Source organism: Corythoichthys intestinalis, chromosome 3 (genome assembly GCF_030265065.1).
Source record: "Corythoichthys intestinalis isolate RoL2023-P3 chromosome 3, ASM3026506v1, whole genome shotgun sequence".
Classification (NCBI taxonomy): Eukaryota; Metazoa; Chordata; class Actinopteri; order Syngnathiformes; family Syngnathidae; genus Corythoichthys; species Corythoichthys intestinalis.
Window position 1 is genome coordinate 19,847,913 of NC_080397.1, and position 26,780 is coordinate 19,874,692.

General features: G+C 39.1%; 1 protein-coding gene across 1 annotated transcript in view; it reads left to right on the forward strand.

Moving 5' to 3' along the window:
* ipo11 (importin 11) overlaps positions 1 to 26,780 on the forward strand; it is a 194,575-nt gene that overhangs the window by 80,453 nt on the left and 87,342 nt on the right. Inside the window, exons 17-22 of the mRNA XM_057833064.1 lie at positions 12,717 to 12,750; positions 19,725 to 19,765; positions 19,849 to 19,965; positions 21,484 to 21,597; positions 25,132 to 25,247; positions 25,882 to 25,958. Coding sequence (XP_057689047.1) covers positions 12,717 to 12,750; positions 19,725 to 19,765; positions 19,849 to 19,965; positions 21,484 to 21,597; positions 25,132 to 25,247; positions 25,882 to 25,958 — 499 coding nt within the window. The remainder of the gene's footprint in view (positions 1 to 12,716; positions 12,751 to 19,724; positions 19,766 to 19,848; positions 19,966 to 21,483; positions 21,598 to 25,131; positions 25,248 to 25,881; positions 25,959 to 26,780) is intronic.

Below are 26,780 nucleotides of genomic sequence, written 5' to 3' on the forward strand. Positions count from 1 at the left end.
TGAAATCATATTTGCTCTCCTTCAACTTTGAGAAAATTTAAGATCATAAATAACTGAGACACATGATTTTAGCTGTTGTCTGTTGGAGAAACAAGACCGTTGTCAAAGAAATGTCCATACAAAGCAACACAGCTGACTGTTTTTGCTAATGAGGACAATGTTCTCCTGCTGCTTCTACATTATGGTTATGCATATAATATGCAAACTCTAAAGAGGATCTAGGTGTCATTTTTCTTTTTTCCCAAGCAGTTTGCATTCACACCGGGAGGCACAGATTTACTTTGAATTTGTGACTAAGCCAGCTTTGAAAATGTAAAGCCTTGACGATATAGGAAACATTTAATTACTTCGCCTCATCTGTAGGGGGCCTTTGAAGATGTGCAAAAATTAATGTATTCTTTAAGGAACTGAACTGTGATGCAGTTCTGAACAGTTGTTGCAGAGTATTACATGTAGCAAGAAATTTAATATGGTAGTTTAAGTGAAATACTTTGATTCTATTTTTTAAATAAATTAATTGAAGAAAGTATGAAGAAAATTATTCACGTGTGTTTGTAATTTGCAGTGCCAAAGCTTTAAAAACCAGTATTATATACTCACCTGCCACTTTCTTGGGCACACCTCTCAAACCTTTCTTTCAAGCAAATTTCTTATCAGCCAAACATTTGTCAGCCAGGAGAAGATTGGGTAGAGGGAGTGGCCCGGGAGTCATTGAAAGACCGGGCTTCTTCATTGACAGTGTTGGAAGCCGTTCTGCTGGCAAGAAATGTACCTGTACCTTGTTGGCCAGGAAAACAAACAAACAAACAAAAAACTGCATTTGTTTTGGACAATAATCATATAGTAAACAAAAACCCGGGCCCGTAATTAGCCTACGGTAAAATGATTACAATTGTGTAGTGATTTTGAAGTATCCCCTACATGTAGTGATTTTAATACAAACAGGTCATTGATACAATGAACTAGCGCAAGTAAACCAACTGTAACCAGATAAAAAATACACATGTAGGATTTTAATTCATTTTCCTAAATATTGGTACAGTAAAAATGCATGTCTTACTTTCACATGACAAACATAAAATGAAGAAATCCGAAGGTATTTACAACTGAGGAGGTCTATATACAGTGGGGCAAATAAGTATTTAGTCAACCACTAACTGCAAGTTCTCCCACTTGAAAATATTAGAGAGGCCTGTAATTGTCAACATGGTTAAACCTCAACCATGAGAGACAGCATGTGGGAAAAAAACAGAAAATCACATTGTTTGATTTTTAAAGAATTTATTTGCAAATCACGGTGGAAAATAAGTATTTGGTCAATACCAAAAGTTCATCTCAATACTTTGTTATTTACCCTTTGTTGGTAATAACGGAGGCCAAACGATTTCTGTAACTCTCCACAAGCTTGTCACACACTGTTGCTGGTATTTTGTCCCATTCCTCCATGCAGATCTCCTTTAGAGCAGTGATGTTTTGGGGCTGTCGTTGGGCAACACGGACTTTCAACTCCCTCCGCAGATTTTCTATGGGGTTGAGATCTGTAGACTGGCTAGGCCAATCCAGGAACTTGAAGTGCTTCTTACGAAGCCACTCCTTTGTTGCCCTGGCTGTGTCTTTGGGATCATTGTCATGCTGAAAGACCCAGCCACGTCTCATCTTCAATGCCTTGCTGATGGAAGGAGATTTCACTCAAAATCTTTCGATGCATGGCCCCATTCATTCTTTCCTTTACACAGATCAGTTGTCCTGGTCCCCTTGCAGAAAAACAGGCCAAAAGCATGATGTTTCCACCCCCATGCTTCTCAGTGGGTATGGTGCAATTCAGTATTCTTTTTCCTCCAAACACGAGAACCTGTGTTTCTACCAGAAAGTTCTATTTTGGTTTCATCTGACCATAGCACATTCTCCCAGTCCTTTTCGGGATCATTCAAATGCTCTCTAGCGAACCGCAGACGGGCCTGGACGTGTACTTTCTTCAGCAGGGGGACACGTCTGGCAGTGCAGGATTTGAGTCCCTGGTGGCGCATTGTGTTACTGATAGTAGCCTTTGTTACTGTGGTCCCAGCTCTCTTTAGGTCATTCACTAGGTCCCCCCGTGTGGTTCTGGGATTTTTGCTCACCGTTCTTGTTATCATTTTGACGCCACGGGGTGAGGAGGGAGTTGAAAGTTCGTATTGCCCCACGACAGCCCCAAAACATCACTGCTGTAGAGGAGATCTGCATGGAGGAATGGGCCAAAATACCAGCAACAGTGTGTGAAAGGCTTGTGAAGAGTTACAGAAAACGTTTGGCCTCCGTTATTGCCGACAAAGGGTACATAACAAAGTATTGAGATTAACTTTTGGTATAGACCAAATACTTATTTTCCACCGTGATTTGCAAATAATTTCTTTAAAAATCAAACAATGTGATTTACTTTTTTTTTTCCACATTCTGTCTCTCATGGTTGAGGTTTACCCATGTTGACAATTACAAGCCTTTCTAATATTTTCAAGTGGGAGAACTTGCACAATTAGTGGTGTTGAAATTCGCCCCCCCGGCCCAGACGCACCCGGGGACAGCACCAACCAAAACAAGTGCCGCTCGGCTGACGCTGCCCCGCGTGCGCCCGCCGGGAAGGCCGAATCTCGCGCGTCCTTTTATTTTAACCCTTTGTACTGACTCCATGTTTCAAAGCTTGAAGAACACTCACCGAAAACAGGTTGACAATTTATTCGCCGACAATGGTAAAAACAAGGCAAAAACAGACGACGGAGGGACAATTCTGGATCCAAAACAAGGCTATATGTTTCCGAGCAGAAAAAATCTGTCTTATCTCAGTGTCCAGTCTTTTTAAAGTCTTTGCTGACGCGGGTCATGTCGAAGGCGTGTCCGAAGGTGGGTCTGGGCGTTGCTTTTGGGTCTTCCCCTTGGTGGCCGGTTTTAGGCAGCTTAGGTTCGTGCGCGGATTGGGACGCCCGCTATCAACTTTGCTGTCCGGGCTGGTTGTACTTGTTTCAGGACAAAGCGCTTTGTCCTTGGAGTTTGCTGGGAGAGCTGATTGCACGAGTTGGTGCATCAATCTTGTGATAAGACGGCATTGTGTATCTCTTCTATTTCTTCTCATTAAACTATGGTGTGCTATTTATTTTATATTAGTAGTGTAGTCCTACCGTAAATATGAAAATGATACTATTTCCTGATTAATTAGATTACGTGTGTTAGAGTAATGCAAACAGTTAGACGGTGCCAACCTGTACCATATGTATGTGTTAGACTATATATGTGTTAGACTAATGCAAACAATTATATGGTGTGTGCGATGACGATATCTTTTCCCCTTTAGTGGTTGATTAAATACTTATTTGCCTCACAGTATATGCTATAATTTAGACAAGTTTAAGGTGAAGAAGGTCCTAAACGATTAATCGGTTATTAAAATAGTTGTTCGATTAATTTGCTAATTGATTAGTTGTCGATTAATTGTTGCACCTCTACACGGGTACGTTCATTTTAGGGTCCACTTATTTCACCACGGGAACATAACTATCCGTTGGTATGACCGCAGTTTTACGAGCCTCTTGTTTCTCCCGACACCAGACCACCGACCCATTGGTCCACTAGGGGAAATCCCCAGTACCCCCGTATGCCAGTCCACCCTTGGTGGCAGCATCTCAATGTATGCGCAAGGCGATCTGCTGCTCTTCAAACCGAGCATCAGAATAGGGAAGAAAGGTGATTTAAATGTCTTTAAATGTCTCATGGTTGTTGCTGCCATACGGGATGGTTTGAGTATTTCAGAAACTGCTGAGCTCCAAGGATTCTCGCACAGAACCAGCCCTAGAGTTTTCAGAGAATGGTCCGAAAAAGAGATAACATCCATTGAGCAGTAGTTTTGTGGGCAAAATTTTTTTGTTGATGCCAGAGGTTAATCAAGAATAGCCAGACTGGTTCATGCTGATAGCAAGTAAACAGTAATTCAAATAACCACTCTTAATAACCAATGTATGAATAAGAGCATCTCTGAATGTAGAACATGTCGAAACTTGAGGCACATACTGTAAGTTAAAGCAGCTGAACACCATACCGGGTGCCACACCTGGCAGCTAAGAATGGGGAACTGAGGCTACAATTTGCACAGGCTTACCCATATTGGACAGCAGATTGGAAAATGTTACTTGATTTGATGACTCTCGATTTCTGCTGCGACATTCAGACGATGGGGTCAAAATTTGGCGTCAGCAATTTGAAGGCATTTATTCATCCTTTCTTTTTCATCCACAGAATGCTTATTTTGTAATTGCTAATTCCACACAACATATCATAAATCTAATATTAAGCTTGAGAACGATAAACCGATACGACCGGATATCCGGTTTTACAGGTGAGAGATACAGCTGTATTGATAATAAAGTTACCATTCGACAGTAATTAGCCATTAAATATTCAATGAACCAATAGTAGAGATAGAATTCGGCTATCGCGACCACAAGAATCTGCTTCTAATGCCTAGTTCACTGCATTGCTTAATATGATAATAATTTAGCTTTTACTTCACATGCTGCGCTTGAGTCATTCACCACACAGCGCACTTAGATTGTGACCGCCGTCGTGGTTGCCTCAACTTCCCATTCATTTCGGCAGAACCCCTAGTAGTCGCAGTCATTACCTGATCGTCACAGGCGTGTCATAACAACGTGAGATCTAACGAAACCACTGTAACGCACGCTCCGTAGCGTTTTCTTCACAGCCCAAAACGAAACCAGTAGTGGCAACGAAGCAACATGCTAAAACAATGGACAGTTTGCGCACCACACCAGCGACATGCAGCGATTGATTTTCAACGCACCCAGGAAAACAAAAGTCGGACTTCGAAGTGACAAAGGCAGCCAGATCTGTTCGCATGGGACAGAGCTAGTTTGAAGCGGTACAGCGATCGTGAGTTTTTAACACTAAAAATCAACCCACTACAATGGTGGAAAGGGCGGCATATTGTTTCCACAAAACGCAGTGTACTTAAACATGAACATGTGGATCAGTTGATCTTCCTCAAGAAAAATCTGCCCTTCAAAAGAGAAATAGACAGTGATGAGGAATAAAAAAAATGTGGAAGCACAGGCATAAGTGAATGAGCATAATTTATTATTTTTATTTATGATAACACTAGCAGGTTTATTTTTTTTTTTCTAGAGCTGCTGCATATAATTATTTTTTTTTTTTTTACTTGTAAGATGTTTATGTTGAAAGTTTGCACTTAAATTACTTATTGTGTTCAAAACACCAGGAAATACAGTAATTAAATTACTGCACTTTATTGTTGTCTGTCACTGGTGTTATATTTTATTATCAATCCCATCTAACAAAATGACGGTCATATAGTAAGCTTTATTTTTTATTTTTTCATTAAAAAAAAAAAAAAAACAACATTGGTATGAAATTTTTTTGTTTAATTTAATCTTTAATCTTTTTTTTTTAATGTTTAAAATATTGTACGAACACACACAACAAATGTTTACTATCGTATCGTTTTCACTCTGTATCGAACCGTATTGAATCGCTCGGCCTTAAAAATGTATCTTTTTTTAATCGAATCGTAACCTGTGTATCTAGATACATATCAAATCTGCTTCATGCCAGAGATTCCCAACCCAATCTAATATCATAATATATCTAATCATCTGCGACTCGTTTCTTGACTGTGACAATGGGTTCACTGTACTCAAATGGCACCCAAAATCACCAAATCTCAATACAATAGCGCACCTTTTAGATGTGGTGGAATGGGGGATTTGCATCATGGATTTGCAGCAGACAAAATGCGTGATGCTATCATGTCAAATTCTGAGGATGTTTCCAATAACCTTGAACCGATGCCACGAAGAATTAGGGCACTTTTGAGGTTATAACCTGGTACTCGCAAGGTGTACCTAATAAAGTGGCCAGTAAATGTATAGTAACTGAATGTAATTCTTGTCAGATTTTAAAACATTTTAGAACCTTTCAGAGATTCAGAGAGTGTTGCCAAACCAATTTTCTCCTCATTTAATGTTTATTACTTTACAATCAGTACATTTTCCGCCTCACAGTTTGAGATTGATGAGTAATGTTATGCCAATTTTTCACTGAGGTGCTGAGTTGGGTTGTGCGTGTGTATGTTTTTCATGTTGCCAAATATCATCAAGTTGTCTTCACACTTTGCACAATAATTGAAATGCTTTGTAATACATTCAGTTTTAAACTGTTAAGGCCAGTGCTAACAGAACCAACGCACACTCATTGCAGGTCTAATATGGCAAATATTATGGCCAGCTGTTCACCAATTACAATTGTCATGTAGATATTTTTATACATGCTGTCTATGTTGATTATTTTTAGAAACTGTTTAATGGTAATTAAATTTTTCTCGTTTGTACCTGCCTAAAAATGGTGTTTCGCTCCCCAATGTATTATCCAAATTGAATTCAGTGGGTGTTACACAGTGAAAGATGTGGTCATATACTGTCTCTAAAAGCTCATTCCAAACCTTGTAAAACTACCTATATTGATTTAATAACATTTGTCATAAAAAAGAAATGCTGACTCATATGCTTGCCCAGACTCTATGCTGGTTGAAGAAAGTGCTACAAAGCACTGACTATAATGGACTTTTTAAGTCTCCCACCAATTTCTTCACTCGTTTACCTTTCTTAATTCCTGTCTTCCATCTGCTCACTCTTCCCCTGGGCGCCATTACCACCTCCATCACTCTTGCACGGCAAAATTGCACCCTTTGGATCTGAGAGTGGATGGCGGTGTGGCCTTTGAAAGTAGAAGCTACATTTAACTAGAAATATTTGCATAATATGCAAAATGTTCACATGTGCAAATTACCATTCTAGATAACATCTATGTTTTTTTTGGAGTATGGTATTTTTGTAACTGTATATTATAGTTTGAGATTATAGAGCTGAATCAAATGCTGTAGTATTTTTTACAGACTGAAGGACTGTCAATACGCCACTCAAAATCTTGTTGTCCTTGTGGACACTATCTTTGACGTCCAACTAAGCCTGTCGCGATATGCAATTAGCCAAATTATGGCACGGTAACTAAAAATGAGGGCGGTAATTTTCCTGACTGCGACTTATCGCCGTGTGTGTACGTGCATACACATGTGCGTGCATGTGCTCCTTGCACTTAGCACACGTGCGTGTTGATTACATATGAGATTCCAGTAGCTTTCACAGATGTTTATTGGCCAGCAACACGTCTGTTCAGACATACAAAATAAGGAAACACTCCTATATTAAATATTTTAAAACATTAGCATTGCTACATTGAGGCTAATGGAAAAAAGTCAATGTACTAACCCCTTTGTCTGCTATAAAACATTGACAGTCTTCTCCACAACGCAAAATTGTTGTTAAAAGGTGACACATCAAACATGAAAACTCGCTGGATTAAAAAATGTTCAAGCGATGCGAACAAAAGAATCTATTATTAATAAAGTTGCACCGATACCGATACCAGTATCGGCAGGGGGCGCCGATCCAGCCCGAATTGTTGGTATCGGTATCGACGAGTACCAACATTTAGGGCGCCAATACCATCTCCTGGCATCACTTGAACGCAAATGTACTGTCCTCCCCACGTGAGCTAACTTCCCAAGTCCTGTTGCATGACATCTGTATGTCTTTGTCTCGAAATTACCAAACGAAATGACTACTTGGTCTTCAATTTTAAGGATGTAACTACAACGCATTTCCGCGATGTTACGCTGCTCATCTAACATGGCATTCACAAACGATTAGCATGCGTAAGCTATTGCCTGCTAATATAGCGCCGATGGGATCAGAAAGGTTAAAACCGTGGGAGACTAAGCAAACTCAGTTTCATGATGAACAATGAGTGGCAAATTAAGAGCGCCGTACTTCAAACTCGTCCTGTTAATGAAAGTCGATTGTTATATGTGCTGTGCAGTAATGAGCAGAAGTGACTTCTGTGGCCAGACAACACTCAAGCGGCGCAGCGCACACTCTAGATATCATCAAATAGCAACCTAGATGTCCTATGTTAGATCCCATGCCAACTCTCGCGCGCACACACTAGATATCATCAAATAGCAACCTAGATGTGCTACATTAGATCCCATGCCATTAGCTGCGTGAGCCCAGAGCGACGCGTAGTCCATATACTACATTGATGAATTAGAAACCGCCATGACTGAATGGAAGTTAAGCAGGCCAAATCAATCCATACCAGTGACTATAGATAATGCTGCAAATACTGTTAATTCAGTACATGTTACAGATGGATTCGGCCCACAAATAGGATGTTTTGCTTTTATGGTAAATATAGCTGCTAAGAGAGCTGCAGCAATCAACAGTGTCCCCCACTTTACAAACAGTAAAGATTGTTCTCAGCACTTATATACAAAATTTCTTCAGATCAGTAAGAAGCAAGCACATAATTATATGCACTAAAATGCTTGTTTATATGATGTTATTTTTGCTTGTTAGCAAATAATAATAATAAGTTGTATTTTCTGTTTCAGAGCATTAAATGTATTGAATTGTATCGAAAATCGTACCGAACCATGACTTAACTGTGTCGTTGCATCCCTTATACGTACATATATATAAAGTACTGTGCAAACGTTTTAGGCAGGACACCTGCCTAAAACCTTTGCACAATACTGTGTATATATTTTTTTAATTATTAAATTTATTAGGATCATGGAAGCAGCCACTTGGGAAAAATATATACATACAGTATATCCTGTATATACATAATATAATAAAAATATACAGTACTGTGCAAAAGTTTTAGGCAGGACACCTGCCTAAAACCTTTGCACAGTACTGTATATATATTTTTTTAATCATTAAATTTATTAGGATCATGGAAGCAGCCACTTGGGAAAAATATATACATACAGTATATCCTGTATATTCATAATATAATAAAACTATACAGTACTGTGCAAAAGTTTTAGGCAGGACACCTGCCTAAAACCTTTGCACAGTACTGTATATATATTTTTTTAATCATTAAATTTATTAGGATCATGGAAGCAGCCACTTGGGAAAAATATATACATACAGTATATCCTGTATATTCATAATATAATAAAACTATATGTTTTTTGCTAACAGAGTGGTATCGGAATGGTATCGGTATTGGCCGATACTGCACAGCCAGGTATCTGTATCGGTATCGGGCCCAAAAAATGGTATGGGTGCAACACTAATTATTAATACAAAATGCCTGACGAAAAGTGCATTTTTTTTTTCTACTGAGTTTAAAGCTTACAGTTAGTGGCTTAGCAAACATACTTCTGGTGAACATTTCAAAATAAAAGCATGTCATGTTCAGATATCTGGAGGCGATTGCATATACTTCAGATTCTACGCTAAGAATAAATTTACAGGCATGAAAATCTCTCACCTTTCGGCGAAATTCGCCGTTTTGAAGTCAAAAAGGATGACCTACGTGAATCGTGTAGATCCGAGGAGAAAACTTTTAAGGGGGGCGGGGGGGTTCGGGTGTAGGCATGTGCCGGTTACCTTCACGGTTTACCATGCTATGAAAACGTGGCGGTTACAAAACCACTAAAATTTTCCGTCATACAGTAGTACGTATTCGTTATTTTTCATGTGTCGAAAATGCAGCCAGAAGTGGCTTGGCGCGGCAGCACTTACCCCTTCCTCTGTTTGATGGTGCGAATGTCAGTGACGCTATTCCAGCAAACCCAAAAAGAAACTCCAAACACAAGGCGTAAATTCTTCAATTTATTGATCTCTCAAATCGTGGTAACTGAAATATACCAAATGAATACATTTAAAACGTTGTACAATCGTATTTTTCCACGTGTGAGTCGCTTCAACAGTTTAGCTTCATGAAAAAGTTCGCCAAAAACAAAACACACATTTTCCTTTCAAATTCAATACACAAAGTTACTAAAAACTTACAAAGACGAATGATAGGCAAGGCTTAGTTAGGAGGGCAACTTCATTGAGGTTAATCACAGCCGCTGAGAGAGAATCAAGTTTGTATGTGGGGAGGAGAAAAAGAGCGTCAAAGATCGCTAATTGCGACAGATGATCTTGTCCTAAGAACAAATTCACGTTCGCTGGACGAGGTGAGGGCCCAATTTTTTTTTTTTTAGATGAATGCATTCGCCAGCATATTGAATTTGGTGAGTAATGGTTTTAATCGTTTTCATATTTTGCGGTATGACAAAGTTACTGCCGTTTGTCGCAGCTTGCGTTGAACACTGCCAGAGCGTCCAGTGAAAAAATAGCTCCCGTTAAGGTAGCGTCAAGCTTGTGTATTTAACGGTAATATAAAAGCAGTGTTGTCAGTAACGCGTTATGTGAGTAATGCGTAACTGTAATCTGATTACTTTCTTTCAGTAAAGAACAATCTAACGCGTTCATTTTTCTAAATCAGTAATCTGAGTAAAATTACTTTCCTTGATGCCTGTGCGTTACTATTTTGTTATTGCCCCATAATGTATGTAGAATGAAGAATACTGTAGTCATGGGAGTGACATCACATGTCACATTTTCTAATCAAGGATGGAAAAAAAAGGGTCACGTGTATTACCATGATGCGTGAGCCGTGAGCGCTGGGAGTTTGCGGCCAAAACAACACAGCCTTGCTTCCCCTCCAGGATGCAATGAAATAGGCAGGAGATATACTACAAACAGCTGCATTTGCACACTGGAAACACAGCCATTACGTCACATTTTTGTCCAGTAAAGATGACAAAAATATCTCCGTGCGCTGCGAACTTTGCGCTGGCTCAAAAAGACTGTCGACCGCTATAAGCATCCAATTCAAGCACCACTTGGAATTACAGCACAACAGGTAACACGAAAGCCAGGACTTTTTGATACTGCTCGTGCTCAATCCTCGGTTCAAGCTCAGTTGTTGTTGAAAGTTTTGAAAGCTTAGGTTTAAAGAAATTCTAAATATCCATCTTGCCTCCTCAGCTGTAGTTTTGGCTAAGCAATGCAAACGGCTGTCTCTAAGGTGCTGTAGTCACATGATCTGTTCGAAAAATAATTTGGACCCATTATGAAATAGTTTGAAGGATTCTTGTTCATTTCATTCATTTTTGTTGTTTATTTTATTGCTGTAAAACTTTTATAGACAACATTTTAATGGCCATATTCAATGGTCTTTATTTTAAAGGGGAAGTTCAGAATTTTTACATTAGGCTTAATCTTTGAGTTAGCCGGGGTTTAATTAGTCGTTGGAGTTGATTTGAACAAATTCTGTGCAGTTTGCCAGTTATTTGTTAGTTTCAGGGGTCCGGAGTGGCTAAGCTAGTGCGAGTCAATGGTGGTTGAAATCAACTCCTTCAACTAATTAAACCCCCGCTCGAATATTAAGCCTTATGTTAAAAATTAAAATGGTCAAATTCGCCACATGTAGACGTTTCGCCGACAGAGGACATTTTGGCAGAACGCCGGAACATATTTCCTCCACACCTTTCTCACCTTTTTAACCCCTGACCCATTTTCATGCCTGAATTTAGAATGACACCCACTATGAAAAATCTGATTTGCAATGATAATATGATGTAATAAATGATAATAATTTGGCTTCAAATTTGTTGGATGCGCACTTTGCAGGACAAGATGACAGTCATTTTGGATCAAATTAACACTTTTAATGGGCTCTAATTGGCATACAACAAAAATGACAGTGTGTTTCTCACCTATTTCATATTCTGCACCGAACTAGCTTTAAAATGACTCGTTATGCATTGTTTTTTTTTGTTTTTGTTTTTTTTTTATTTTGATAAATTTTAATATAGTTTGTGTTTTACTTAAGAATAGCAATTTATTGCATTTCAGTAGGTGATTTATTAGTATATATTGTCACTGTATTCATGGTTGAATAGTTTAAACAAAAACGGGCAATAATATCGCATATCGCAATAATTTATGAGACAATGTATCGCCTACTAAAATTTGTTATTGCGACAGGCCTACGTCCAACTCCTCTGTTATTCCTGAACAGATCGTCTTGATAACTTGGTACCTATGTAACATGGGCCAATATCTATTGATCCTTAAAGTTTCAGCCTGTCATGTGCTGTAGCACACTCGTGGCAATTTTGTTTTTTGTTGGTTTCTTTCTTTAGTCTTCGCTATTGAAATAAATTACAATACTATTGAAATCATAACACCATCCATCTTGTTGTCTTTAATGCTGAGTGCTACCAAAACCTGAAACTTCATTTTGAATGGGCTTGAAAAGTACTTTAATTTGACCTTGTTGAAAGTATAAACCCCCCCAAGACATGTCAACCTAGCTAATGGATTGCTGTCACATTTGCCTAGCCTATTAATATGATGAGAACTTTGTCTCCTTTACACATTTTTTAAACATCTTATTCAATGTCAAACGTAGTTGGTGACGACATCACTCTTAGCCTGTTAATATCTGGCATTTAGGGCTGTTCATCCATTGCATGTGCTGTAGCAACTTCTTATAACTGACCTCGTTCTGCACTTTTTTAGACAGCAAACGAGTTGAGAGCCTGAGACTACATCCACAACCAATTAGTTCTCATCTTTTTGCTTGAATTGCTTTAAGAAACCATTATTCAGCAATAAATTCCACACAATAAAGAGCAGTTTAAGTCCATCAATTAATTTATTATGGTGCAAATGCTAATAACTACTGTAGTTTAATCTGATGTACTCATTGTAATGTTTTTTTTTTTTTTTTTCTCTCTATAGGTGCGGATTGAGACAGCCACCACTCTGAAGCTCAATATCCTTGTTGTACAAACAAGTGCATTACTTTGAAGCCTAATATCCTTGTAGTACTTTTTTGGCTATTACTAAAACTAATTTTTAGAGTAATGTCTGACTTTTTCCCCCAATCAAAATATATCACAAATTCACATACAGTATAGTAAATTTAAAAGGGAAATCAAGTACCATATTTTATGCACTACAAGGCGCATCGGAATATAAAGTGCAGCTTCAATGAATAGCCTCTTTGAAAACTGTTTTCATGTATAGGGCGCACTGCATTTTAAGGCACAGTAGTAGTAGTAGTTGTTGGGGTTGCATTATGCTTCCAGTATTTGAAGTCGCGTTAAACAGAATGTCATGCAATGATGAACTAATATTGAGCCATATATAAGGTGCAGCGGATTATAAGGCTTTTGAGAAAATTGAATGCTTTTAGGGGCGCCTTATAGTGCGGGAAAATACGGTACTTGTCATATTTAAATTACTGGAACCTAGTGCAAATGAAAAATTATACTTTCTCTAAAACCTTATGCATCATCACTTATGTTAGAAATGTATACATACAATAATATGATGATTTTCGCCACTCACCTTGAATTACAAATATCAACTGTGCCGCATTTTAAGTCATCTATCCTAATTTTAGTAATGCAGCATCAGATTTAGCTAATAATGTACTACAGTAACACTTACTTGTGTATAAAACAAATAAAAAAATAATAACAGTAACACTTACTTGTGTATAAAACAAATGAAAAAAAAATACAATAGTATTGACAGTGTTAAAAGATTAAGAACAAATGATAAATGCAGTACAGGGATGCACTAATGCACCTTATAATCACATGTGCCTTTTGTATCAAAATAAACTCGTTCATTGATGGTGGGCCTTATGATCCAGTCCACTTTACAGTATGAAAAATAAGTTAATCATAATTTTTTTCAACTACATTTGGGTTACTCTCTCTATACGAGCGCATGTTCGTTTATCAATGCATGTGCAACAGAACCACGCAAGCGTTTCCTGTTTCTGTTGAAGTTTTGTTTGAAATATAGTGACATACAGTATATGTCTTAAAGGGGTTACAAAGGTCTTTATAAACCAATGATCATTTTCCACAATGGTAAAAACTAGGAACAGTGATGAACCTTCTCTTCAAAAATGATCATGGGAGCACAGCGACAACTCACCCAAGAGTTTATAAAGGAACCCAGCAGAGCATCTAAAATTAGTCATGAACAAATTACTTTGTATCGAACGTCAGGATTTTATGCTAGACCAGGGGTGCACAAGTCCGGTCCTCAAGAGCCCCTATCCAGCTTGTTTTCCATGTCTCCCTGCTCCAACACACCTGAATCAAATAATGAGGATCGTTGTCAGGCTCCTGCAAAGCTTGCTGATGAGCTGATCTTTGGATTCAGGTGTGTTAAAGGAGGGAGACATGGAAAACAAGCTGGATAGGGGCTCTCGAGGACCGGACTTTGGCACCCTTGTGCTAGACAGTTATTTGGTAAAAGTGAAAGGGGCTCAATAGAAATGAATATTCTGTTCCAGAATGTACAGTTTTGGACCGGCACATGGCAAAATGGAAGGATCTTAAAAATAATAGAAAGAAAAGAGAAATTTCACGAGTAAAATGTGGAAATAGGAAATGATTTTAATTAGGAAATTTCCAGAAATCCCCTTGATTTATACAGTAGAGATCTAAGGATAAAAAAAAGTTTACCGTCCTCATGAAATTAAAAAAATGTTCATATAAATTCAGTGGTCACTCTTTATCAGGGCTGTCAACAGACTTGCAGGGGGCACGGGGACAAGAGACCACTATAGGTCCCCCACACCACACCCCACCCCATTAATTTTCAAATTATTTAATTTGAGATGGACAGTTAAATTTAACAGACCGTAATGTGATGTGACACAATATAAACAAACAATTTGTTTGGAGTTTGCATGTTCTCCCCGTGCCTGCGTGGGTTTCCTCCGGGAACTCCGGTTTCCTCCCACATCCCAAAAACATGCATGGTAGGCTGATTGAACACTCTAAATTGTCCGTAGGTGTGAGTGTGTGCGTGAATGGTTGTGTGTCTCCTTGTGCCCTGCGATTGGCTGGCAACCAATTCAGGGTGTCCCCTGCCTACTGCCCGAAGTTAGTTGGGGTAGGCTCCAGCACCTCCGCGACCCTCGTGAGGAATAAGCGGCATGGAAAATGAATGAATGAATGAATTTCCATCTATTGTCCCGTGTAGGCTACAGTACAATACAACTGAGAGTGCTATGCTTGCCTGCTAAGCAAAAACAGTATAAATAAACATTTGTAGGGTTGCTATAATACACAGTGGGTTGTAAACTCCGATAAAAGATAAAACCAGCCGCCGGACCCGAGTCTGTTCAGCCTTGCGCACCTGCTCCCCATAGACTAACATATATCCCTGATCTCTCATCACCTTCTCTGTCTTCGGCTCAATGCGAACAGCATGTCCTGTCATACCGCAGCTCAATAGGCTACAAGTGGCCGGTGACTGACTGGAATCGGGCTTTGGTCACGGTGAGCGGGAATGTAAATGTTTAATGTCAGCGGCTGTTGTTCACTACCGACATCACCGTCCACAGCCAACTAGCCCTAATTCTCTGGCTTCTTGTCCCCCTTTTAAAAACGTCATAATTTTTTTCTCGTTCACCTCTATGATATTCATCTTCTCTTCTTTTCTATTCTTTTCTTTTCGTTTTGTTCTTTCTTTTCTTTTCTTCGCACCCGATTTATGACTACTCGCCATGTTTAGAGTTTATAACAATGACCGATTTTATTTCTCGCTTCAGGGCACGTACGTAATGTAGCCTTGAGTGCGCCAGAGCGGGGTCAAACCATTCGCTGCTAAGACAGGGGGGGACGTTGTGCAAAAAATGGAAAAAATATGTATTGAAATATTTAATATGTTAAACGTTTGTAAGCATATATCGAGTACAACATAATATTTAATAGACAATGATTTACATTCACATATTTCTTTTTTATTTAAAGTAAAATAAATTAGGGGTCATTCAGGGGTCCCTATAGTCCTGAGCCCCCTCCCAGTCGACGGGCTTGCTCTTTATCATGTTTTCGTCCGAAAGTGGAGTAAGTAATCGGATTTGAGACGATTTTTCCGGAATATTGCGATTGATATCCCATTCTAATTTGTGGTCTATTTATGATTAGGAGTTAGGACAATATTCTAAAAAAAAAACCCAAATTGGACAATTCGTCAATTATGCCCGGTTGATGACAGAGGTCATAGTAAGTCAAGCTGAGTAATTTAATGGATGGTAAATGGAGTTAAACCTGCATCGTGCCTTTAAGGCCCTCAAAGCGCTTCACAATATATCCTCATCTAGCTACTGGTGACGCAGCACAAGGACCAACGCAGAGTTAAATATCTTGCTCAAGGATACTTCGAGTTCAACAGGGCGGAGAATTAAACCCTCAATCTCTGGGTTGGGGAATGACTCCTCGACCATTGAGCCACCCCACCCCACGATACCAATTTCATCCAGATCGAACCACTATGGGCTGAGTTATACCCTTTTGAAGTTTCGAGATCAGCCTGCGGGCCCTCGAGATATGGTCCTCTGTAGCGTTGTGACAAAAATTATTTGACCGATACCCATCTGCCAGTACAAGAAATACGAGCGTATTGATAGCAAGCTCCTCAATCAATACAAAATCCGCCAGTAATCCAGAGATATATAAATTCTTGAGCTGTACCTCGACCGTAGCAAGGCTAGGAATTGGTTATCTGAAGCTTCACAGTTTTATTTTTTTGAAACACTGTGAGTGCTCACATACCAGCTTGTAGCAAGTAGCAAGGGAGAGACCGTAGTCGTGGACCAACTTAAAAAATGATTATAATAAAAAAGCCTTACTTATTACTGCTTCATTTTACATATGGTGTATCAGTTGGGCTGTTTTTTTTTTTTTTTTTTTTTTTTTTGTAAGATGGCCTGCTTGTTTCCAAGATTGTTGCGGCAGCCTCCTTGACTTGCTACCAAAACTTTGCTGTTTGCACACAAAAATATATCACCAACACGTTCAAAACTTCACCTTGAAATTTTGCATACCGTAATCAGTTTGAAATGTGTATTTATTTATTTTTTACTTGTTGTGTTTAAAGAACTTTGCGATAATCAGACCAACATATTGCACTTTTGTTACTTATTTGGCCCCAGCTACCAATTCATAAGGCGAAAATTTAGGCTGAAATGTTGCACTTCTTTCACGTGTTTCTTAGTAACTATAGTTACCATTTAAAACTATATTTGTGTTTACTTAGGCTATCGTTGACATTCGTATTTGATCCTAAACACTTAATCTTTAAAAAAAAAAATATATATATATATATATATATATATATATATATATATATATATATATATATACCGTATTTTTTGGACTATAAGTCGCACCTGAGTATAAGTCGCACCAGCCATAAAATGCCCAACGAAGAGGAAAAAACATCTATTAGTCGCACTGGAGTATAAGTCGCATTTTGGGGGGAAATTTACTTGATAAAATCAACACATAGAACCGATAGGTCATCTTGAAAGGCATAGAACAGCAAAGAACAACGTGCTGAATAAGTGTAAAGTATTATAATGTTACATGATGCATGAACAACGAAATGCGAAAGAGGCCGGTATGTTAATGTAACATAGCTATTAAGAGTTATTCAGATAACTATAGCATACAGAATAAGTTCACCAAACCATGAGTGTCACTCCAAAACACCAAAATAACATGTGAAATGATATAATAATGTGTTAATAATTTCACACATAAGTCGCTCCAGAATATAAATGCAGTGCAATGCAGTGGGGCAAATAAGTATTTAGTCAACCACCAATTGTGCAAGTTCTCCTACTTGAAAAGATTAGAGAGGCCTGTAATTGTCAACATGGGTAAACCTAAACCATGAGAGACAGAATGCGGGGGGAAAAAACAACAGAAAATCACATTGTTTGATTTTTAAATAATTTACTTCCAAATTAGAGTGGAAAATAAATATTTGGTCACCTACAAACAAGCAAGATTTCTGGCATTCCAAGAGGTCTAACTTCTTCTAATCGGGTCTAACGAGGCTTCACTCGTTACCTGTATTAATGGCACCTGTTTTAACTCATTATCGGTATAAAAGACACCTGTCAACAACCTCAGTCAGTCACACTCCAAACTTCACTATGACCAAGACCAAAGAGCTGTCGAAGGACACCAGAGACAAAATTGTAGACCTGCGCCAGGCTGGGAAGCCTGAATCTGCAATAGGTAAAACGCTTGGTGTAGAGAAATCAACCGTGGGAGCAATTATTAGAAAATGGAAAATCAACCGTGGGAGCAATTATTAGAAAATGGAAGACATACAAGACCACTTATAATCTCCCTCGATCTTTGGCTCCATGCAAGATCTCACCCCGTGGCGTCAAAAGGATAACAAGAACGGTGAGCAAAAATCCCATAACCAAACAGGGGGACCTAGTGGATGACCTACAGAGAGCTGGAACCACAGTAACAAAGGCTACTATCAGTAACACAATGCGCCTGCACTGCCAGACGTGTCCCCCTGCTGAAGAAAGTACACGTCCAGGCCCGTCTGCGGTTCGCTAGAGAGCATTTGGATGATCCAGAAGAGGACTGGGAGAATGTGTTATGGTCAGATGAAACCAAAAAAGAACATTTTGGTAGAAACACAAGTTCTCGTGTTTGGAGGAGAAAGAATACTGAATTGCATCCAAAGAACACCATACCCACTGTGAAGCATGGGTGTGGAAACATCATGCTTTGGAGCTGTTTTTCTGCAAAGGGACCAGGACGACTGATCTGTGTAAAGGAAAGAATGAATGGGGCCATGTATCGAGAGATTTTGAGTGAAAATCTCCTTCCATCAGCTAAGGCTTTGAAGATGAGATGTGGCTGGGTCTTTCAGCATGACAATGATCCCAAACATACAGCCAGGGAAACAAAGGAGTGGCTTCGTAAGAAGCACTTCAAGGTCCTGGAGTTGCCTAGCCAGTCTCCAGATCTCAACCCCTTAGAAAATCTGCGGAGGGAGTTGAAAGTCTGTGTTGCCCAATGACAGCCCCAAAACATCACTGCTGTAGAGGAGATCTGCATGGAGGAATGGGCCAAAATACCAGCAACAGTGTGTGAAAAGCTTGTGAAGAGTTACAGAAAATGTTTGGCCTCGGTTATTGCCAACAAAGGGTACATAACAAAGTATTGAGATGAACGCTTGGTATTGACCAAATACTTATTTTCCACCATGATTTGCAAATAAATTCTTTAAAAATCAAACAATGTGATTTTCTGTTTTTTTTTTTCACATTCTGTCTCATGTTTGAGGTTTACCCATGTTGACAATTACAGGCCTCTCTAATATTTTCAAGACTGAGGACAATTAGTGGTTGACTAAGTACTTATTTGCCCCACTGTATATGTCTAAGTCACACAGTCAGCTGTGTGCCGCTGAAGAATAGACTAAACCCTTCAGTTTAATGAATGTGACAATATCCCCTTCTATTTTGTTTATACTGTACTTCCAAACCTTTGAAGACACCAGGCTAACAGAAGCAACCAGAACCAGGTTACCAGCCTAACAAGCTGACTGTATAATTCAGCTCGGTCCGGCCTTCGACGTTGAAGATACTGAAAGAATGTAACAACCACAAAATTGGAGGAGTGTATAATTTATGAGGACACGGGGGGGAGGGGGATAAAGGGTGATTATGCAAAGGGCATAACAAACATAGGTGCGATTTGTACCTGGAAATTTGTGGCGGTTCAGTGATTATTGCAATGTGGTTCGACTGCCACTACTGGTACGTGGCTTTCTAGTGATAAACAGCAGTCATTTGATTAAATTTTAAGAGCACCAGCTTAATCTAATAAAATTCTTAAGGCATTTTTTTGCATGCCTTTATATCTACTGTTTTATTCGCTCTTAACTCACCACTACCTGTCGATGACTTTGAGTTCCGGACAGAGCAGTTCCTCCCTGTGAGTACTTGTTTTGCCTCCGTTTAAGGACTGCTGTTTAAATTTTGAAAATATTCACATGAACTCTTTACCACTCCTTACAGTACTTGGAATCCATCTTTGGGCTCCTCTTCCAGCTGTTGCAGCAGGTGACGGAGTGTGACACCAAAATGCAGGTGCTTCATGTCATCTCCTGTGTGATTGAAAGAGTAAACATACAGGTAATTTGTATGTCATTCACAAGTCTTACTGCGAAATTGCTTGCAGTTGCCAAGAATTTTTTTCAAGCAAAGAGAAATGTTTTTGATCGAAACCCAATGGTGCAGTCTATTTCTGTGTGGTTAAAACATCACTCAAAGTAATCACCTAAGGGGTCTCCACTAAGGAGCTCAATGATTTGTCACACCGACACTGGTAACAGCAATGATGTTAACCTTAGGTGGCGGTTGCATCCATGTCATTCCTCACTTAACCCTGCGGCTCAGATGCTCCTTGCACCACAGTGATTTATTTGAAAGACATACCAACATGATTATACATACCCGTACTGTATATATATATTTTTTTTCATTCATGAAGTTGCCCTTATCCATGGGTTTGCCAAGTCAAGAAAAAAAAACATCACCCTCATAATGACCTCCCTGGGCTCTTTTCATATCCACTTTAAGCACCTTCCATTAAACGATGCCTTGACTTCAATTTGTCACAGAAATGGCTTTCATCCGTGAGAACTGTCAGTCTGGTTAAGTCTTCCCCCAGTCCCTGACCCTGACTAAACCTCCTGAATCAGCGCAAGTCTTATTAACATTCTAACCCTGCTAGAAAGAGATTTGGCACCCACAAAGACTTTTGGAAGATTGAGAAAAATCCAGTTAGTACAGAAGATAATAAAAATAAATCAACTCATATTATCATTCTCACCTGTCAATTAAAAAGCAAGTTTGCAAGTTCGATATCTTTTACATATGTTTATCTCTGGCTCCATGTTTGTTGTCTGCTTCTATCTATTCCATCCTAATTACAGCTCCTTATAAAATTCTGTGATCAAGAAATCTCCATATGGGTTCTGTAGTCCGGTCACATACTGTAGCCATCACAACAAACATGAATGTCTAGTGCATGTTCTCACCCCAAAACATTTTTCCAAGGTAAAGCTGGGTTAGCTCTGCTCCAGGTGTTTTTCTTATTACCTGATTAACTATGCACATAGTTAATTCTGTATACGTATTGAATTGCGGTAATGAGAACACATTTCACTTGAGTTCACCTGCGGCCCCAACCACAATAAACACAACTTGGATACAATTATCCTACATATTAAAACTAGGACAAAATCATCTACTAGAGAATTAAGGTGCTTTTTGACTAACTGCATAAAACATAACATGCGTCAAGTTTTCTGGGTTTCCACTCATTGACGATGTGAATGTGACTTTGAATAATTGTCTCTGTGATTGGCTAGAAAGCAATCCTGGGTGTAATCTGCTCTTTGCTTGAGATCAGCTGGGATAGTTTCCAGTTCCTAGGCCCTGAACGTGAACGACCAGAATAGAAAATGGATGAATGATAGTTTTAGTCATGTTTTGCTGTGAAAGCAATATTTTTATTGCCATTCCCTACAAGTAATAGATGTGTAAAGAGAAGTGAACCATGTTGCTGGTTTATAGGCTTGTGTTTTGTCCTGCTGTTGTCTTACATTGTACAATATTTTCCCCACAATCCCCCACTCTCCTTTTTAGATCCGACCTTATGCAGGCTGCCTAGTGCAGTATCTGCCCCTGCTTTGGAAGCAATCTGAGGACCACAACATGCTGAGATGTGCCATACTCACCACTCTTATTCATCTTGTGCAGGTAGAATACAGTATGTTCCAAACCATCGCTAATATTGTTTGTGCCTCATATTTTCTTGCAATCCCTTTAAAATTTTTCTTCTTTGAATTAATTCCATTATATTATATTACTCAGATGACAGTTATACCATTGATCAGGTTGATGATATATGCTGCAAAATTTCATCTAATTTCTTACTTATGCTATACCGTCAATGTCATGCAGAGGTCATACAGGGACTTACCCAAGATACTGGCATATTTACACCCAGTTTGTCTTTTCACTTTATTGACAAAAGCCATCGTTGCTTTTTTCAAAACTTTATTTAAAAAAAAACAAAAAAACTTTAGCTTAAAAGTTGATTTAGGTAACCAACTTGTAAATAGGCACACACTGTCTGAACACTCTACTTAATGGTGGGTAATGAGCCGAGGAATCCTTATTAAACCTAAAACCATGTCCAAGAGTCAATCACTAAGGGGTGCCGAGTAAAGGCCAAGGCTGTACACCGCCTGTTACTTCTAAAGTCTTAGTAACAGGCATCTAAGGAAGCAATTCCCAATTAAAGACTGCATTTTGAGGAAATGTCAGAAAAATCATAACACTTGCCACATTTACATACAGACAATCTTAGTCTTGTGGTCAATATTCGAGTTTCGTTGAGGGTTGTCCTATAAATCAGTTGATGTGTCGCTTGTCATCACGAACAGAGAGCAAAATGACTCATAGCGTAATAACCGCATTCCTCCTAACACTGGGAACTCGTAACTTTTCGGTCATCAAATAAAATGGTGAAAAAAATCGTCCCAATCCCCCACCCCTCTAATATAATCCAGCCTTATTTTGTCTGTACAATGGCACAAAAACGAGTACCCAAACTTTTTATGACACTGTATTATGTTTTTAGTTTGTTTTCATCAAGAGCAGCAATTTAAATTGGCATTAAAACTATGTTTTGCGCTTACAGTATTTGGTTCATTTCCGAGCCGCTTTTCCACACAATTTTACAAATTGACAAAAGGCTACTTGTGGCTCAGTGATGCCCAATCTATCGAATTCAGTAAATTACCCCCTGAGGTGACAATGGGACTTTAATATCAATATTAATTTAAGAAAAAAATCCATATATACGCTGGAACTGACTATAAGGCGTATGTGTCCATTTCTTAAAATGGAATATTAACACAGAGAGGTTACACAGAAAAGATTGATCAAAAATAGATTTATTAACTCAATTAACATCAACACACTGAGTACATCTGCAAGGAGCAGCCTCTAGACGAAGCCACACACTACAAGTCACACTAATGTTTTCTGTGGCAGTGTGAAAATCCGAAAACATTTAACCTTTAAAAACATTTCACAACGTTTACAATGAAGAACAAATAAAATCCACTCATCTTCACCTCTGTGCTTTCAACAAATTAAATCCTATTCAATATCCCCATGGGAGGCTTTTTGTTTAATTCAGGGCTCATGGCTATCAGGTCTAGCATTAGCATAGCAGCTTTGTTGTAGCGCACTGTGGCTATCCGTCCTATTTGAATCGGTCAAAACAACCACGGCTAGCCTTAACCTGTTCTTCTTCTTCTGGCATCAAGCATCGGACGGAGCCTTTGTCACTAATATTATGAGTGCTGGTTGAAAACGGCTAATTGACGCTAGCATAGTATCCTTTCATCGTAGCAGGTGATGGATATCCATCCTTTTTAAAACTGTTATTAGTACCCTTATGGAGCATCAGCTCAAATATTACTGTAGTTGTCTACGATTATATTTATTTGAAGCTGCTGATCATTACAACAAATGATTTATGAGGAAAATCTTTTCATACAACTGTAGAGATGGGCTTATGAAATGCACATTGCTTTAAAAAAAAACATTCATTGGATCTCATTGAATGTACGGTAGTTTGCATGAGTTAAATTGATTAAATGTGCCTGAGACCAAGACATACAATGTGTACAGCAAATGCCACGACCTAGAAAACATTTACCAATTCTAAAACGATGTAATGTCCTAGCAAAAGAACGTTTTAGTCGGAGCTTCTGATCCAAATCCCTTTGCACAACGTATTAGGAATAAATGAGTCTGTGCTTTCGAGGCCTGAACGATATTGGAAAAAACTATCATTGGATTTTTGGGGGGTTTGCGATATATTGCGATATTAAAACTAGGAAGAATTTTCACCAGATAACTTGAGTAGCTCTGTTTGGGATAGGCCTGAACGATATTCGAAAAAACCAACATTGCGGCTCCACACTTACTTTTTGCATTGGTTGCACCTAACTTTTTTCTTAAGGTGCACCAGCACAAAATATTGGAGCACCCACATTTTCCATTGCCTAACCTGTAAAGTAATATTTTTCATCACTCTCCATCACATTCATGTAATTTCTTCATTCATTTATCTTATGAACCGCTTATCCTCACGTGGGTCGCCGGGTGCTGGACCTTATCACAGCTAACTCCAGGCAGAAGGCGGGGTACACAGGCAGGGTGGTAGCCAGTTGTAGGGCACAGATAGACACACAACCATTCACGCACACACTTACACCTACGGACAATTTGGAGTGTTCAATCAGCATACCATACACATTTTTTCGGGATGTGGCAGGAAAACCAACATAGGCATTGAAAGAACATGCAAACTCCGCACAGGAAGGACGGACCCGGAATTGCACCCACGATCCCAGAACTGTTAGGTGGACGTAATAACCACTGTCCCACCGTGCTGCCTTCATAATGTGAATTATTTTAAAATAAGAATAACATAGAAAAATGCTTGTATTTATTAAATGCTTCATTGAGTGCGTCCAATCACGCTTTGACGCTCGTGCTGCCAAGAACAGCGTCTCACTTGCACAATAAATGTGTCGGCACAGCACACTTCAGACTGGGTCGCAAGTTTCATGATCATAAACACATTTGTGCATTTGATCTTAGCGCCACTGATGCTTCTCTGGCCAGATCAAAGCTACAAACCTGTGGATCATCATTATCGTTTAGTACCAAACGCCAGCTGCGCTGGTGACCAACAAAAACAGTTTGGTCGCACTGCTTAGCAGGAGGGAGGGTAAGCGGCTGTGGCGCTGTACGAGCATTAAGCAGAAAAACATGAATATATACATTTTAATTAAAAACCCAATCCTTTTCACCCGATTCCGATCCATTGAAAACTGGTGCCATCAGCCCGATTTCTGATTGTGTGATCAGATCTGGGACAATCCCTTATTTATATAATGTTGTTTAATCCCGGTTTGCTGGATATAAACGGGATCCAAGATCTGCACACTTGCTGCTTTTATAAAGTAAAACAAAAGTTTGCATGATTACCAAAAAAAAAAAAAAAACAATTGCACGTCCCGCGATGTGACTATTGCGCATGCGCACATTGCGATGACGGTGTTCAAACGATATATTGTGCAAGCCTAGAGCTTTCTTTTATTGAACTTTACCTACACTTAACTCTTCGGTCAATGAAGAACGCCCATGAATTTGAAAGCCGTTTTTAAAGTCCTTAATTTGAATTGATTACTTCTATCTGTTTTTCAGGGCCTTGGTGCAGAGAGCAAGAATCTGTACCCCTTCCTTCTTCCTGTCATCCAGCTAAGCACAGATGTTTCCCAGCCACCTCATGTGTATTTGTTGGAGGATGGACTGGAGCTTTGGTATGTACCCTTACTATTTCGTTTATGGACTAATATACAGTATTTATTTCTGTGACTCGGTATTTGTAAAACCCACATTGATATCAATAATATTTGGCAAATTTTGTTGTCAGTTAATCTTTTGGATACATTTCAAAGCTTTTTTTCCCCAGACAATTTCTGTTGGATCTGGTTGAGTGTGAGTGGTAGATAATTTTTGCAGGTGTTTGCTTTTTTGCGCTCCTGTCATCTCTTGTCTTTTTAACTCTTGTCCTTAATCTCCCTCTTCTTTGTGTTGTTGCCGAGTACTGCAGGATTAGTGTGATGTGAGAGCTTGTGGCAAAAAGCACCCCGTTTCCGTCCTGTTCTTTTATCTTCTCAGATAAACAGCCCTGCTCAAAATATCCATTTGCTTTGTTTTCAGTGAGGTTGTCATCCAAGTCAGCTTTTATCTTCTGTCAACTTGCTTTCTTGATTTATATCAGTTATTTGTCATGTATCAAATCTCTGCTCGTATTCTCATAAATTTGGACTAAACGCGTCCGTCAAGGATGTTCAAGAGAGGCGGTTAATTTCTCCCGAGTTGGTTGTTGCTTTTGAGTATTTAAATGAACACCTTATCTCCTCCCCCCGGCCTGTCCTTCTCTTTATGCAGGTACGTGACTTTGGAGAACAGTCCAGCCATCACCCACGAGCTGCTAAGAATTTTCCAGAACATGTCAGCTCTACTGGGTGAGCCCCTCAGAGATTTGTTTCTGCTCTTTTAGTTCGGATTATCGCCCCCCTCTGTGTCAAACAACATCTAGGCATATTTCATGCCGCTGTTCATACAAGTGTTAGATACTAAAAAGTCTTCATGCATATGCATGCATACTGACAGGATGACAGATGTTTCCGCCGGCACTCCATGAGCTGGCATGGCGCAGCCCGTTGACACGTCACCTCACAAGGTCAAGGCTGAGCGACGCCACCAGATGCTGAAAAAATGTGCTGCATTACCAGCCACAAATTAAAAAAAAAAAAAAAAAAAAAGAATGTATTACATATACTCAATTTAATCCCTAAGGGGGAGCATTCACTTTTTACTGTGATTGTATGTGTTAGTAGTGTGCAATACGCCACAAAGAACCAATTCTCACACTGTCAAGGAAGAGATGAGTGATAAAGCAGCAGTATGGTGTAAAATGGTATTTTCTCATATAGTGGCTTGGGGCATATATCCCCTTCTATTATTAGGCTACTGTTAGGCTAATATTATTAATTTGTACAAATGCATTTTTATAACATATAATACTATTATTCCTCTTAGAGACTATTCCATGTAATTTATTGGAACATAAGTTCCACAATGGACCGGTCACCTGCCAATCATTCATTCTGAGGGTAAAGTTTTACAAACAGCCATTTACACTCGCATTTAGTTTAACTTTGAGCAACGAAATTTGTCATTTCAGGGTCAGCCTGACTAAAGGCTAGGTTGGCTTTTATCTGAAACATGTTCCTGCTTGGTACTTATCAAACTGTTCCGGTGTTCTTGAACCGGTACTTAAAAAC